Here is a 17,615-nt window from a genome sequence, read left to right as displayed (position 1 = left end):
GTTCCGCCTACGTGACGTACCTTCCAGAATTCTCCGGCGAGGCCTAGCACATCCGATTACGTCATTCTCGAGGTGTTTACTGTTATACGGGGATCGGCCAAGATTTCTCTTCCGCTACAATATCTACCACAAGAACCGACACGAACGGCGATTCTTTTGTTGTTAACAATGTACTTAATTTTAGTATCGAGTTGGCAAGAGGACACACGAGTACACTAAGAAAAGTCTCACACATTTCTGGCGTGTATCAATAAATAAATTTCAGGGCCGGCTTTTGTTGACATTCTTAATATGGTGGAATTATTTTTGATTTACAAAAGGTTGCAAATACAACACAAAGTAATGGTGAGAATTATATTGATTAAAACCATGGGTAAAATACCTTTTTTATCCTGATTTTAAAATATATTATAGTGGCGTGACATTCACTAATTATTCTTTTTTGGCTTATATTGATGCAACGATACAAAATATAATTTGTTGTTTTCACCAATTTTGAAAAAATGTGAAAAAGTTGGTGAAAATTTGAACGACTTGGTGTGACTTAATAGGCTGTCTGTCCGTCCGACCGCGAATATAACTCCTTCCGTCACTATACCAGGTAGAATGACAAATGAGGTGTCAAATGAAAGATTATAATCCATGGATGGTACTTAAGGTGAGAAATTTGACCTAGGCTGTCTGTCCGTCCGACCGCAAATGTAACACCTCCGTCACTATACCAGGTAAAATCACAAATGAGGTGTCGAATGAAAGCTCATAATCCAAGTATGGTACTAAAGGTGAGAAATTTGACCTAGGACTTCCGGTTTTAGAAATGCGACCGGAAGTACTCTTTTAAAGTCACCGCAATACCACAAGTGATATATTATTCGACGCGAATTCGCAAGACGAGAACAGATATATACTTCTGGTTTCATGACTGTCTGTACGTCCGACCGCGAATACAACTCCTCAGTTACTAATACAGATAGAATGACAAATGAGGTGTCGAATGAAAGCTTATAACCCATGGATGGTATTAAAGATGAGAAATTTGACTTCGGACTTCGGTTTTAGAGTTACAACCGTAAGTACTGTTTTAAAGTCACTCAAAATATGATATGAATGTAAATAAAGATGACTAAAAATTAGTAAAATCGTATATCAATCGACGCAAAGTTACACGAAGAGTTCAAATATCGACTTCCAGTTCTACTTTAGATTACTTTGGATGAAAACCTAGGACCAATTACTTGTTTGTCGAGGTATTTCCTAATTCATTATATTTCGTAAAATAATCGAAAAATTCTTTTTGGGTGACAAAAAATGTTCGTCATCAACAACAAGAAACTGTAGGTATGTTAAAATCGAATGTTAATATTTTTAATTTTTATTGTCTTGGAAACTAGCCAAAAGTAGGTACATCTTTAAAGTCGAATATCGGGGTAAATAAATAAAAAACCAATAAGTATTGTAATATTTTATTTCTATAAATATAAATATGTAATAACTTAAAAAATATATATAGTATACAATATACTCACTCTCTTGTGATAATAATGATAACTTTCTTGGGTAATAGTTTTGATGAAAGGTACGGTAAATTTAAAGTGGAATTAGAAAAAAATTATTCTGTGTGTGTCTTTGTACTCACTCTCATATGATTCTAACAAAACTCTTGTCGCTATACTGCAGTATTATTACCATTATGTATACATAAAAAACTTCTCTATCGATAAAGAATAACGAATAACAAAATTGCTACATACCTTTCCTGATTTTTTGGGATTGAAAATAGGCTTAAACCATCCCCTGTTATTGTCTGGCAGCCACGAAATATACATGAAAACCCTCGTCGTTTCGCAGCCTTTCCAACAGTAAATAAACCACTTAACTATGTACACACGAATAAATACTACACTAATAAACTAATACACTATACACAAATAAAATAAAAACTAAACTTAAAACCTAGAAAGTAAGTCTATACAAAATATTACGAGCTACAAACTGATACAAAAACAAAATACTAACGCCAAGCCAAGCCAAACAAATAACAAACGCCGATCCTGTACAAGACAAAAGTCACCAAAATTATTGGGTGCGTTCGGACGACCACAGCGGCTGGACAGCTGAGCCATCAGTAGCTGTCAGACGTCACCGCTGGAAGTCAGCCGCTGAGAGATTTACTAAGCTTTCCCTATCACGGCTGACCACTCAGCCGATTTCTGCTGACAGTCAGCCGCTATGGTCGTCCGAACGCACCCATTTGCTATGGAGGCAAATTGAGAAATGGCCGATCTCGCACATGCGCATAAAAATTTAGTTCATAGATAATCCGTCCGTGTCGGTTCTTGTGGTAGATATGTATTCTTTGGTTTGGGGGACTATTGCCTATGCCGCCTTTGGGGAACAGCTGCGCGTTATGTTGATGACATGTTACAAATCACTTTACTGCCTTATCTAGATGGCCGTCGACACGTCCTTTTTCAGCAAGGCAACGTGCGTCCCCATATTGCTCCTCAAACTATGGACTTTCTCCAGGAAGCTGGCGTTAACGTCTTGCCGTAGCCTCCCCGTTCACTGGATTTAAATCCTATCGAACATGTGTGAGATAAGATGGACAGGAGACTATCCACTTTACACGCACAGTTAATCCATGAAGTTCAAGTTGCTTAGAACGAGGTGTCACAAGTAGACAACCATCATCTCATTTTGTCAATGCCTAGACATGACAGGAGTGTATTCAGCTACGAGGTCGCCAAACAAATAATTTTTTTCGTTGATCACATGTTAATAAAAATGTATCACATAAGTAAAAACCGGGCTAAGTGCCAAAAATCGAAAATATATTATTAGTGCTTAAAAGTGGTATATGTGCCAAACCCGATGCTGTATAAAGTGGGCTAACTTCACAACTACCCAGTTGTTTTAAAGTAGTTTTAAAGAACGCCACAAGATCGTGTACGAATGTAAATCATACGCATCTTAATATAAAACCCGGGCGTTTCCACAAAACTAACATGTGCTACAAATTTTTACGTTTCATTCTTAAAACGTTATCGTTTCATTCTTGATATAAAGCTACCATCTTGCCAAAAAGTTAAGGTAAAGAAATTATTCCTTGTGGGTGTAACACTTCTAATGTCACTGAGTATATTTAATTCTGTTGAACCAAATCATTGAGTTAGATTTTCGTTTAACCGCAGCTAGTTGATTCTAATTGGTTACTAATCTTTAGGTACGCCCGAAGCACGTCGCAAATCTATGGAAAACTTAAAACTACCTGTGATTGTCCACTGCAGCGCGGGTATCGGTAGAACAGGTTGCTTCATAGCCATTCTGAATGGAATCCAACAGCTAAAGGCGAACTCTAATGTCGATATACTGGCCATATTGTGTTCTCTTAGACTGAACAGAGGTAAGTAGCGCTAATTCATAATTAAAATAGTATAACGTTTGGTGTTCAGTTGAACATAATCTCCTGTCAGCTTTATACACTTTTCCCAGCTATGTTCAATAAGTTATAGATACCGTTTTTATAATAAGAATTGTTTTGCTCATCGAAGTAGACATTAGCTGCCTAACTGCACTTCATCACATTTTTTCAACTTTCTTTCTTCTTTAAATGTCGTCTCCCAATCGGAGGTTGGATATCATCATCACTATCTTTACTCTATCTACCGCTGTTCTGAAGAGTTCTAAAAACTGCATTTAAACCAGTTCCTTAAATTCTCCAACCATGACATTCTCCTTCTTCCTATACTCCTTCCGCCTCTTATCTTTCCCTGTATTATAAGTCTTAGCATTTCATATCGCTGTCCCCTCATTACGTGTCCCAGATATTGTAACTTTCTTATTTTTATTGTGTTTATAGTCACAAGCTGTGGGTGAAAAATAGGTCGATTTCAGGATATAATTCAGGAATTTTTGAAACCTATCAGGTGTTGTAAAGGACGATCCCAGGAATAACTTACCTATACTAAAATGTAACCAAAAATTTTGTGCGGTTTTTCATTTATAACGATTTTCATTTGTTAAATTTGCAATTTTTAAAGATTTTTAATTTTGCAGCTTAGGATATTCATTTTAGAGAAAAACTTTTAAATAGAAAATTGTAGTAAATTAGAAAACCTACAATTTGAGCTATGGCAAGTTTAATTTCGTTAATACGTTATTGCAAAACAGCCTGCGAAAGGTCCAAAATGGTCGTTTTTTGCAATTGGCTTATTTATTGTAAAAATAACTTTTATGTATTCTTTAGGGCTTTAAAATGAAGATCTTTCAATACTAAACAAAAAAAAATGTAGTGCCCGATTGCTGAAGTTGTTGCTTAAATATTATAACTTGTTTATCCCAAAAGGTCAAATGTGAAAAAAAATCATACAGAGTTAATCCAAGATCCGCTCTCCTTCTAAAGACTTATATTTTCATATTCTGATGTAAATAAATGCGTATAACATTTTTCAACCTCTAATTTCGGGTTTGAAAATAAGGGGGCAAATTTCGTTATAAATATTTAGAACTGAAGCCGCCCCTGTACATCCTATGAGTTTCTAACTTTCAGGTTATTGTTGCTGAAGACAAAATAAAGATTCAAAACCAAATAAAAATTTTCTACGACCAACTGAAGCCGAGATAATTGTTTTTGTTTTCTTAAATCGTAGTGACTTTATTTATAACAATTAAAAAATTATTTCACAGTCATTGACTAAAGAAAGACTTATGAGATTTATTTTTCGTCACGACTGTGATTTATTGTATCGGTTGCCCTTAGCAACGGCTAGCAACTTATAATACATTGAATCACGGTTTTTTCTTTAAATTTTAAAGCACCGCTTGGATTGACATGAAATTTGGCACCACATAGATAACATGTTAAAGAATAAAAATGATGGTGGGCCTCTGTGTGCTTTTGTCCTGGGGGTGAGTTTCATCCCTTGTAAGGGGTGAAAAATATATGTTCAAAATAAGTTCGGAAATTGATAAAACGTCTAATTCTAAGCACCTTTTATTTTATAACATTTTTTCACCAAGTTAATACCTTTCGAGTAAATACCTTCATTTTTCAACAAAAAAAAAACACGTTTTTAGGCGGTTTTTGACAATTAACTCAAAAAGTAAGTATTTTATTGAAAAAAAAAAGAGTTTTAACAAAAATATAGCAAATTAAAAATTGAAAAAAATGATGTATGCATGAAATCTCTAGACCCAGTAGGAAAAAAGTTCTATCTAATTAAAAATTGGTTCATATCCGTCAAATTTCAAAGTGAATTATTTCAACGTGAAATAACCAAAAAATCATGCACTTGGAGAAAAATCATTACAACTTTTTTAAAGTGTTTAAAAAAATATGTATATCTGTTTTTAAAAAAAGTTTATAGCCTCATAACTAAGCAAGCTACGCTAAAAATAAAGTTGATCTCTTTTTTTTTGTTAAAAAAACTCGGGAAAGTCATCCCCAATTACCATCTTAAATCAAATTAATCATTACCGCTTCACAAGTTACTTTGCTCATGTATTATTTATATGATCTGTAAGTATCATCGGTTCAAAGGGCTTATTTAAAAAAAAAATAGTTTTAAAGTAAATCTGTTTTAATTTTGAAATTTTTTTTAAATAACTTAAAATTTATTAGTGTTACCAAAAATCACAAAGAGTAACAAAAAGTAGTTTTTGCTTTTATGAATATTTTGGATTTGTTGGTTTTTTTGGAAGGCAAAAATTTGTTAAGATATGGCTGTTCTAAATTTGCATACACTCGTGATTATTGACTAGTTCAAGTCCTTTTAGCTACAGCCCCTTCAAAAATAAGCACTTTGAACCGATGAAACTTACAGACAATAACGACACATACACGAGTAAAACAACATTGAAGTAAAATGGATTAATTTCATTTTTAGTGCTAGACTTTCCCGAGTTTTTTTTTAACAAAAAAAAAAGAGACTAACTTTATTTTCAGCGTCACTTGCTTACTTTTGAGGCTATAAACTTTTTTTAAAAACAGATATACTTTTTTTTTTAAACACTTTAAAAAAGTTGTAATGATTTTTCTCCAAAAAGTGCCATGATTTTTTGGTTATTTCATGTTGAAATAATTCACTTTGAAAATTGACGGATATGAACCTATTTTTCATTAGCTCGAACTTTGTTTCTACTGGGTCTAAAAAGTTCATGCATACTACATATTTTTAATTTGCTATATTTTTATTAAAAATGTTTTTTTTAATTCTTACTTTTTGAGGTATTTGTCAAAAACCGCCAAAAATGTGTTTTTTTTATGAAAAATGAAGGTATTTACTCGAAAAGTATTAACTTGGTGAAAAAATGCTATAGAACAAAAGGTGCTTAGAATTCGACGTTTTATGCATTTCCGAACTTATTTTGAACATATATTTTTTCACCCCTTATAAGGGTGAAACTCACCCTCGGGACAAAAGCACACAGAGGCCCAATATCATTTTTATTCTTTGACATGTTATCTATGTGTTTGCCAAATTTCATGTCAATCCAAGCGGTGCTTTAAAATTTAAAGCAAAAACCGTGATTCAATGTATTATAAGTTGCTAGCCGTTGCTAAGGGCAACCGACACAATAAATCACATTCGTAACGAAAAATAAATCTCCACTACACTTACAAATCATTTTTAATAATTAAATGTAATTAAATGTAATAAAAATTATTTTAAGATAATATAAGTTATTCTTTAGTCAATGACTGTGTAATAATTTCTTAATTGTTATAAATAAAGTCACTACTATTTAAGAAAACAAAAACAATTATCTCGGCTTCAGTTGGTCGTAGATTTTTATTTGGTTTTGAATCTTTATTTTGTCTTCACCAACAGTAACCTGCCAGATAGAAACTCATAGGATGTACAGGGGCGGATTCGGTTCTAAATGTTTATAACGAAATTTGCCCCCTTATTTTCAAACCCGAAATAAGAGGTTGAAAAATGTTATACGCATTTATTTACATCAGAATATGAAAATATAAGTCTTTAGCAGGAGAGTGGATTTTGGATTAACTCTCCAATTTTTTTTTGAAAAAATTATAGCCTTCGACATTTGACCCCTTGGGATAAACAAATTATAATATCTAAGCAACAAGTTCACCAATCAGGCTCTACAAATTTTTTTATGTTTGCTTTTGAAAGATCTTTATTTTAAAGCCTTGAAAAATACATCAATGTTATTTTTACAATGAATAATGCAATTGCAAAAAACGGCCATTTTGGACCTTTCGCAGGCTGTTTTGCAATAACGTATTAACGAAATTAAACTTGCCATAGCTCAAATTGTAGGTTTTTTAATTTACCACCATTTTTTATTTAAAAGCTTTTCTCTAAAATGAATATCCTGCAAAATTAAAATTAAAAATTTACTGCAAAATTAAAAATCTTTAAAAATTGCAAATTTAACAAATGAAAAACGTCATAAATAAAAAACCGCACAAAATTTTTGGTTACATTTTAGTAGAAGTTATTCCTGCCATCGTCCTTTACATCACCTGGTAGGTTTCAAAAATTCCTGAATTATATCACTTTTTTTCACCCACAGCCTGGGGTATTATTATTTCGTATTCTTTGCCCATTTCTCGCAATACTTCCGTGTTCGTTTTCTTCTGTGTCCATGTTATTCTAAGCATGCTTCTGTAACACCACATTTCAAATGATTGTAGTGTATGTATGTGTTCTTGCTTCAATGTCCAGCTTTTAAGTCCATATTGCAGTACATATTAAGAACATGTAGCATCTCAAAGCTCTTACTCTTAGTTCTAATTTAAGGTCTATGTTGCAGAGAATTGTTTTCCTTTTTACAAACGCGTTTCTTGCTATTTCTATCCTGGTCCTTATTTCTGTTGTTTGATCATTTTTCTCTTAAATCCTAGGTATTTGTATTTATCAACCCATTCTATCGGTACATTTCCCAAATAGTCCAGGGTAATAGGGATTTTCTCAGGACACTCAAAGATCCAGGTAGCTGACTACTTTTTTAGTTATTGTAGACCTATAGGAACAAAACCTACCTGTTTCCTGCCTTAAGTTCGCGTCCGTTTTTTAATTATTAACAATTTAGTGCAAAAATCGCGATTTTTTCGATTTTTTGCACCCTATTCAAAAGCTAAACAATTGACATAAAACTACAAAATTTAATTTTTTAGAACATTGAAAAGCTTTCAAAATACCGATTTTTGAAAGTTAAAAAGTTAATTTGTTGCTTCGCAGATTGCAAAATAAATGAAAATCGATATTTGTTAATAACTTTTACTAAATTTAACGTAAAATTTTAGGGTTTCACCCAAAGTTGGATATTTTGGTACTTAATAAACCCTTAATATTTGAGACCGATCTATTAATTAGTTTAAAAGTTATTCTATTTGTTTATCCCAGAGACATTTATTTTGTCATAACACAAGACAGAAAATAATAAACATTGGGCAATTCTGAGTATGCCAAACGAAAGTAGAAGACTGATAGTATCAAAATGTATTAAAAAAAGATGAAAAAATTAATCAATACAATCAAAAATCCTAATGCCAAATTTTTGAAATTTTGTAGTTTATAAACATTTAAAATAACTTGACAAATATTGTCCGTAGGAACAATCTTTTTATATATTCGGAAAGCTAGTTTTTTAACACGAATTTTCATATAAAAAAATTTAGCCTGGGTTCATTAGGGACAATGTTAGCCATTTATTTTTTTGAAATTCACAGCTAATTTGTTTATAATAATTAAGGAATTTCATTGATGCCATTTTAAATAATGGGATTTGTATTTTTTGTTAAAAAAATTGCATAAACATTGTATCTTCACAGCACCCTCTACGATTTTTCAAAATTGTAGTTCAAACGGTTACTAAGGGTAACCTACGAATCCACCGAGTTAAAATACCGAAAAAGCAATTTCAAACTAATATAATTTTCTGTATCTCCGGATCAACTCAATGGATTTTCATCTTTCTTTTTTCAATTTGCATGTAATTTCTACGTACATTACAAATATGCAATTTGTTTATAAATTTATTAATTAATAATCATCAGTCTAATTTGTTTAATTTGTTTAAACAATTTTTGAAAAAATATTTTTTTACAAAAATCTATTTTTTTAATCATAGTATGATTAATGATCATACAAAACGTTAAAGTTCACTTTAATAAATAAATTATTTTTATTAGATAATTATTTATTGAAGATTATTTATTTAATAAAGTATAACTTAACTTTTTCTATGATTAATAATAATAGTCTGATTAAAAGTATGAATTTTTGGGGAAAAATCATTTATTCAAAAATTGTTTAAACAAATTAGATTGTTTATTAATTAATAAATGTCAAATTGCAAATAGACAAATTACATATTTGTAATGTACAGAAAAATTACATACAAACTAAAAAAAGAAAGATAAAAATATATTCAGTAGATCCCGAGATATAGAAAATGATAGTAGTTTTAAGTTGCCTTTTTTAGTTTTTGAACTCGTGCATTTGTCGGCTCCCAGCTCCCCCTTCACTTACCACGACTAGTCACCAACTGAACAACATTTTTAAAAATTCGTGTAGAATACCCACTTTTCGAATATGTAAAACGATTTTTTCTACGGACAATATTTTTAAAGTTGTTCTAAATGTTTTAAACTACAAAATTTCAAAAATTTGGCATTACTATTTTTGACTATAGTAGATAATTTTTTTATCTTTTTTTAGTACATTTTGATAGTATCACTTTTCTACTTTCATTTGACATACGCAGAATTGCCTTATCTTCATTATTTTCTGTCTTATGTTATTGCAAAATAAAGGTCTCTGGGATAAACAAATAGAATAACTTTTAAACTAATTAATGGATCGGTCTCAAATTTTAAGGGTTTGTTAAGTACCCCAATACACAACTTCGGGTGAAACCCTAAAGTTCTAAAGTAGTTTTAGTAAAAGTTATTAACAAATAACGATTTTCACTTATTTTGGAGTTTGCGTAGCAACAAATTAACTTTTTAACTTCCAAAAATCGGCATTTTGAAGGTTTTTCAATGTTCTAAAAAATTAAATTTTGTAGTTTTATGTCAACTGTTTAGCTTTTGAATGGGGTGCAAAAAATCGAAAAAATCGCGAATTTTGCACTAAATTGTTAATTATTAAAAAACGGACGCGAACTTAAGGCAGGAAACAGGTAGGTTTTGTTCCTATAAGTCTACAATAACTAAAAAAGTAGTCAGCTACCTGGATCTTTGAGGGTCCCGAACATTGTCTATTTCCAGCTTATTTCCCTGGTCTAAAAGGTATGCTTGTTTGTATGTTTGTTTTCTTAGTTAGTAATTCAGATACATTGTATTAAATGTGTACTCGTATGCTCCGTTTTATTTCCGCTTAATCTGTATAAATTTATAGACAATATAATAATTATATTTGTTATTAGGTGGAATGGTGCAAACAGCCGAACAATACGAACTTATTCACAGAGTATTAAGCTTGTACACGGAGAATATGACATAAACATGGCGTCTTAGTTCGTTGTTTTAGCGTAATTTTTAAATTGTCAGGGGATAATTTCCGGCCGCTTCGATGAGAAAAAATAAGTGGTTGCAGGTAGAAGAAGTTCAACCATAAAATCGCCACCGATTACGTGTAGGTGGAACAAATTGCGAAAAATTTTATATATAGTATTAGCAAACAGGACAAAGTTTAATGTTAAAATATGTGTAGTACTCGAAAAATGTTACAGGAACATGTATTTACATATCAGTAACTTTTAGTGTTCTAATATTCTGGACATCGCTAATATATTGCTAACAGAATTCATGACTTCCTCTGGATACCGGGTCTAATAATTAGTTGAATACATGTACCAGCTAAATCTATATTACATTGGAAACATCTATATAAAAAAAGAAATAACATTGCCAATTCCAAAGTCATGATGTATTAGTTATTAATTAGCATTGAAATTATTCACTAATCGCTGTTATTTAGACGAGACCTTCAATATTATTGTATATATCCTATTCCCACTCTTTAATCGCTAGTATTAAACTTAATAAAAGTTTTTCTTAGTAAGTATCCATCAACTTATTTTTATGGTCCTATACCAATTTTAAGCGTATGTATCTCCTGTGCTTATATCTGTGGTGTGTATCAGTATCAAAGATCCCTTTGAGGCATTAAAGGTACGGTCAGTAACCTCCCTGTATTTAAAAGCAAAAAGAAATTCAAAAACGGGAAAACTAAAGATTTTTTACGCTGGAAAACACATTCTGGTTACAACCTAAAAGTCTAAAAGGGTTGCCTGGTATCAGTGGAATCGCAGCTGAGCTGTTTGAGCTGGGCTGTTTGTTTTACTGAGTATTTACATATGTGCTGTTTTCTGGTTTTTATTCTATAGTTTTTCATGTTTGACCAGAATGATTTTTGATTCCTCGGAAAGGCCTGCTGTGAAATGTCTGCAGGCTCTGTATATGGATGCCTCAGAAGTCAAACGGTGTAAGTCACATTCTCCCTAAAAATGACTTATGAGATATAACACTACTTATTATTATACAGCGTGTCCCAAAAGTAGTGGAACGGTCGAATATTTCGCGAACTGAACATCGGATCGAAAAACTGAAAAACACATTTTCAATAATTTTAAAAAATCTATCCAATGACACTAAACGCGATCCCCCACTTCACCCCCTGGAGGTGGGTGGGGGGTAACTTTAAAATCTTAAATAGAAACCCCCAGTTTTTATTGCAGATTTGGATTCCTTATGTAAAAGTAAGTAAAATTTATCTGAGACGTTTTTTTGAATTGTGGATAGATGGCGCTGTATAAGTAACTTTTATCTGAGACGTTTTTTGAATTGTGGATAGATGGCGCTATAATCGGAAAAGACTATTTATTGTGATACTATACGTAAAATTATAGAAACGCTCTAATATCTCGAGAAATACACTTTCAAATAAAAAACCAAAAAATGCGTTTTTAATATTTTGCTAAAACCTATCAAATAACATCAAACATTATTCTCCACCCCACCCCCTACAGGTGGGGTGGGGTGGGGGTTAACTTTAAAATATTAAATGGCAATGTATATTTTTTATTGCAGGTTTGGATTTATCATGACAAATTAAGCAACATTTATTTAAAACATTTTTTAGAATTGTTGATAGATGGCGCTATAATTGGAAAAAGACGATTTATTAGAGCCATCTATCAACAATTCTAAAAATTGTTTCGAATAAATGTTGCTTAATTCTTCATGACGAATCCAAATCTGCAATTAAAAATTGGGATTGCTATTTAAGATTTTAGAGTTACCCCCCACCCCACCTCCAGGTTGTGGAGTGGGAGGTAGTGTTTGCTGCCATTCGATAGGTTTTTGTAAAATATTAAACATGTATTTTTTTGTTTTTCATTTGGAAGCGTATTTCTCGAGATATTAGGCCGTTTCTATTATTTACCTATGACATCAGGATAAATGGTTTTTTTCGATTATAGCGCCATCTGTCCATAGTTCAAAAAAATGTCTCGAATAAAAGTTACTTACTTTTACGTAAAGAATCTAAATCTGAAATAAAAACTGGAGGTTTCCATGTATGATTTCAAAGTTACCCCCAACCCACCTCTAGGGGGTGGAGGGCGGGTCGCATTTTTTTGTTATTCGATAGATTCTTGAAAATTATTGAACACGTATTTTTCAGTTTTTCGATTATATGTTTATTTCGAGAAATATTCTACCGTTCCGCTACTTTTGGGACACCCTATATATAATATTATTATTTCCTTGTTTGTATTTATAAATATGTTACCCATATTATGATAAATGAATACAGTTTATTTGTTTTTAATAACTACTTATTTTTCTGCAACTATTGTCAGATACATCTTAGTATCTCATTTTAAACACTTATTGACTTACACCGATTGGCTTCTGAGGCATCGATATATGTGTCGCTTTGATATTCTCTTGGTTATCTCTACAGAGGTATCATAGTTCTGTGAGATAGGGCCCAGATTATAGATTGCCATGTCTACGTCTTGTTCTTTTTGATTTGTCCTATTTGAAGTTAAATCTCTTACGGAAGGGAATTTTTGTTGTTGCTGCTGGCATCTTAATCCCTCTAGGTGTGTGTTGAATCTTTAACAATAATGTCTCATTATATCTCGTAGAGGTGTTGCAGCTATTGAAATCCTTCACAACAAACTGACTTTTCTGTTTTATTTTTATGTTATGGTCTGCGGGAAGTTAACGTTTTTCATAGAGGTTTGAAGACTGATGTCACGATAACATCATCGCCCTCTATAGTTAGCACTACAATGCCGTTTTGTGTTGTTCTGTCTGTTAATGGCACTATTAGATCCGGTCTGCATGCATATTCATCTCTATCTATATCATCTGTCATCATTCCTGTCATTTGACATATTCTACATGTTCCACTCATTAAAACGCCCATTTGGTGATAAATAGCAGTCTGATTTTTGCATGAGAATTTAATCTCTGTTCGGAGAGTTTAAGTCTGTTCTGTCGGACAAAATACATGTGTCGTTTTTGTGGTCTGACCGTTCCAAATTTTTAACCTGTTCCACAATTAAAACTGCCCCTTTTGCAGTGTTCCCATATATCAAAGTTTATCCGACTAGACACCCTTAAGCTATTAACAAATTTTCAGCTTGCTATTAATCAACTTTTTTTTCATACGCGGGATCCAGACCTATATGGGTTTCCCGTAGACACAAAATGCCCTAGTTTTTGATTCTGTTGAGTTGAGATAGAATGTCATATTTGTTCTTCAGCTTCTCAACATTAGGTTAACAGTAATTGTCAAAGTTGACTTTGAGAAGAGTCCTTTGAGTTGAACGTTGGTTAAACTAACGCCTTCAAGGGGCACTGGCCTTTATATTTTTTTATAATCACTTGGGAAATAAATGCACTCGTGGAGGTCCTCTCTTGTCGTCCGAAATTTGAGCTAATATGTCAAAGCAAGAGGATTACAATATACCGATCATGGTACGCCATATATTCTTCTTATAAATAAATACAAATTATAATACATAGTATTCTAATATTTGCTCCATTAACACTCATTAAGAGAAAATTATTTAATTCATATATGAATAATTGGTGCCCTATTCGGTAATGCAGTTCCAATGCTTACCGATCGGTCTGTATTTTTATTAATGGTAATGATGTCGGTAATGTAGATTCACTGATTACCGAGCAGTGTGACATTATTTTTCGTTAAATTTTGACGTCTTATGAAACTGATCTTACAAATCTGTGACGAAATATCAAAAGCGGTCAGTTGTCTGTTTTTGTTTACATATTAACAATGTCGTTATATCTACCATGCTGAATTGCACTTAAAGTTAGACTTTATCCTGTTTGATAGTACACACCATTTTTCAATAATAATTTAGACAAATTTGTCAAATAGTTCATTACAGGTATGTTACTCTCTTTCTTATAGTAGATATAGTTCTTCCAACAATTGCAACAAAAACATAAGATGGGGATTTGACAACGAAACAGCTAACTCCCACAATTAGTAAAACCTCGTTTGATACAACTTAGTATTTGAAAACATTATTTAATTACTATGTAAAGCTCGGTACACATATGCGAACGGAACTGTATGCAAACGCTATATTCGTAAAATTTGTATGGCGTCACTCGGCACGAACCACGGCCTGTCGGTTTTTGAGACGAACACAAAGGATATTCGCAGTTCAATTTGGACGGTGGGGTACGCAGCGATATTGTCTGTTTGTTTCGTCGAATCGAGATTGTGTGAATGACGTATTCCTAGAATGCGTAAACACAATGTTATCATAAAATAAAAATTTATTTTTATTCAGTTGCAATGCGAAGGCAAAACAATCTTATTTTTCAATTAGAATACGGACCGCAGTCCAGCCCTCTGAATCGACGATTTTCGACTCTAGTTGGAGTCTCATCGGGGAGAACGTAGGCCTGCCTGCTACTCCAACTACTTCATCTCATCAATGTAATCAATTTTATTTTATAGTTGATAAACAAATAATTGCTGTCTTAATTGCTGTGATGAGTTGGCGATGAGTTCGTTGTAAATATATTTTGAACGAACTGTACTCAAGCAGTTCGCAAACAGTTCGTCTCGCATATGTGTACCGACCTTAAAACGTTGATTAACCAACTTGACAGGTTTTTCTGGTACTATTTAGGTAGAAATAAGCTTACGGCCTAAGAGGAGAACCATTTGGTGGTCGCTTTTACAGTGGGACTTAATTTAGTTTTGGGTATTTTGGCTGAATAAAAATTATCAAAAGGATAGGACATAGTTTCGTTAAATATTGGAAGGACTGTACATACATTTTATTTAATCTTCACGTCGATGTTTAGCTGTAATATCAATAAATTACAAATCGATTCTGTACTTTTCATTCATGATTAATGATGAATATTTATTCACTTAGCCAACTAACTATACCCCAGTCAATGGGAGCAAAAATAGAATATTACCTCCGAATTCTATCCTACTGCATGGATTTTAATGAAATTTTGGGAATAGCCTCTACTTATCTCCTAATTCAAAGTCTACCCTATGCCGATGTGGGCTTTTATCTTGGGGAGTGGTTCCCATCCCTTCTCGAGGGTGGACAATTTTTTGGTCAAAATAACTACGGAGGTGGCTAGAGCACCTAATTCTAAGCAAAAACTGTTTTATAATTTTTTTGAAAACTCAATACTTTTTGAGTTATTCGTGGTTGAAAATTCGTCATTTTTATTGAAAAATGACACCTTTTTGGACGGTTTTTTTGTGAATACCTTAAAAATTATGCATCTAACAAAAAAAACTATATAAAACATTTTTGTGGCTTATGAAAAATCAAAGAGATTCGTTTCTTCATAAATCTTCTAGTTAGGTTTTTACTAATCTGGATTTTCATCCAGTATTTTTGGTACTCAGACATACTTAAAAGTATTGTTTTAGGTCGTATAGATGGAATTTGCACCTTTTTAGGATTAAACAACTTAAGATTTGAATACTTTACTCACATACACTGCTGCAATATTCTTTTTTTATATATATAACTGAAATATATAACTGAAATGATTTCTCCCATGTAATAAATTTCTAGTTTTTTAGAAACCACAAATCTTACAAGTATAAAGGCATCTATATAAAGAGTATCCTTGTCAGAAATAAACTTCTGATAAAATATCGATATTCTACTCAATTCGCTTGAACTGCATATGATTTCTTTTGGTACTGTCTCTTTTAACAGATTTTTTCGCTTTTACTTCTTTTTCTTTTCCTTTCTTCTAGAATTTGCCCGTTTTCATACTCAGGTGTGTCAGCACAAATAGGGTGTCAATTTGAAAAGTTGCCACCCCCTATAATTTGGTTCCTATAGAAAATCTAAAAATATACAAAAACACGTCAAATTTATTGGTGAGGGGACGTTTTGTAGACCAGTTTTCAACTAAATTACATTAACCCTCTAACGGGGGCGGACACAACCCCCAAAATCTTTAATGGAAAGAGGGGTTGAGTGATACCTCATTTTAAAGATCGTTCGATTACCTTTTCAAAAATACCACATACATTATATATATTTTCAAGGCTTTTGGAAAAATCAAATGAAACCATACAGATATTAAGTATCGAGTTCAGAACTACAAAAACTTTTTTTGGAGTATTGAACTTCAAATTTAATTTTTTTTTGGGTATTGGAGTATTTACGAGTATTTTTTTGGAGTATTTTTGAAAAAATCAAGTAAAACCGTAAAGATATTAAGTATTGAGTTCACAACTCCAAAATTTTTTTAGAGTATCGAGTCCAAGATTTTTCCAAAAGTACTGAAAAGAAATATAAGGTATGTGGTCTTTTGGAAATATAATTGAATTACCTTTAAAATAAGGTATCACTCAACCCCCCTTTCCATTAAAGATTTTGGGGGTAGTGTCCGCCTCCGCTAGAGGGTTGATGTATTTAGTTGAAAACTGGTCTACCAAATTTAGTTGACCAAATTATAGGGGGTGGCAACTTTTCAAATTGACACACTGTATATGTAGTTGACTTAGATTTTCGGGAATTACTTTTTTTCTTAACTTTGATAATTGTATTTGGGAAGGATCTGATTTTATCTAAACTCGGATTTGAAGTAAATGGTCTTGGAGCTGTCATTCTGCCGACAGTAGGGTTCGACAGATATTCCAATGGAGGAATCACCATTTAAGATTTCTACAGAAAGTGGGTGAGTTACTTCTCTGAGAACTGAAACATTAACATTTTCAGTGGATGGATTAACTTCTGACTGATTCTCAGCTAGTGGCTTGTTGGTCACTTCGCTTGCTGTAAAGTATACCTCGTTAAATATTTGACGGTTTAAAAGCCAAAATCCAGTATTGTTGAACAAGTTTATGCTACGAATGTTGTAAAGAGCTTGGGTATTATTGTGGCTCTTGTTTGATGCCTTCCTCCGTGGGAATTCATTGATGGTTTTCGGCGACTTGCGACCAGGGGCCTGATTCTAATTCATTTCGACAGTCGCAATTTCATTTCGACACCGCCATGGCAGCAACTGGGGATATTAACCTTATCATGTTGAGACTGCTCACTGCTCAGAATTTGGGTTGGCGCTTCGGTTTCTTGGATTTTGTTGATAGTCT

The 17,615-nt window shown here is 32.6% G+C and overlaps 1 protein-coding gene across 1 annotated transcript in view; it reads left to right on the top strand.

Moving 5' to 3' along the window:
• The window catches only part of LOC114328961 (uncharacterized), a 55,732-nt gene extending 43,835 nt beyond the window's left edge, over positions 1-11,897 (top strand). The window contains exons 9-10 of the mRNA XM_050647881.1: positions 3,224-3,403; positions 10,402-11,897. Of these exons, the coding sequence (XP_050503838.1) occupies positions 3,224-3,403; positions 10,402-10,478 (257 nt within the window). The 3' untranslated portion in view covers positions 10,479-11,897. The remainder of the gene's footprint in view (positions 1-3,223; positions 3,404-10,401) is intronic.
• Positions 11,898-17,615: the final 5,718 nt, after the last annotated feature.

This window comes from Diabrotica virgifera, chromosome 3 (assembly GCF_917563875.1).
Source record: "Diabrotica virgifera virgifera chromosome 3, PGI_DIABVI_V3a".
Lineage (NCBI taxonomy): Eukaryota > Metazoa > Arthropoda > Insecta > Coleoptera > Chrysomelidae > Diabrotica > Diabrotica virgifera.
The sequence above is the reverse complement of the archived record's forward strand: the minus strand, read 5'-3'. Positions and strand labels throughout refer to the sequence as shown.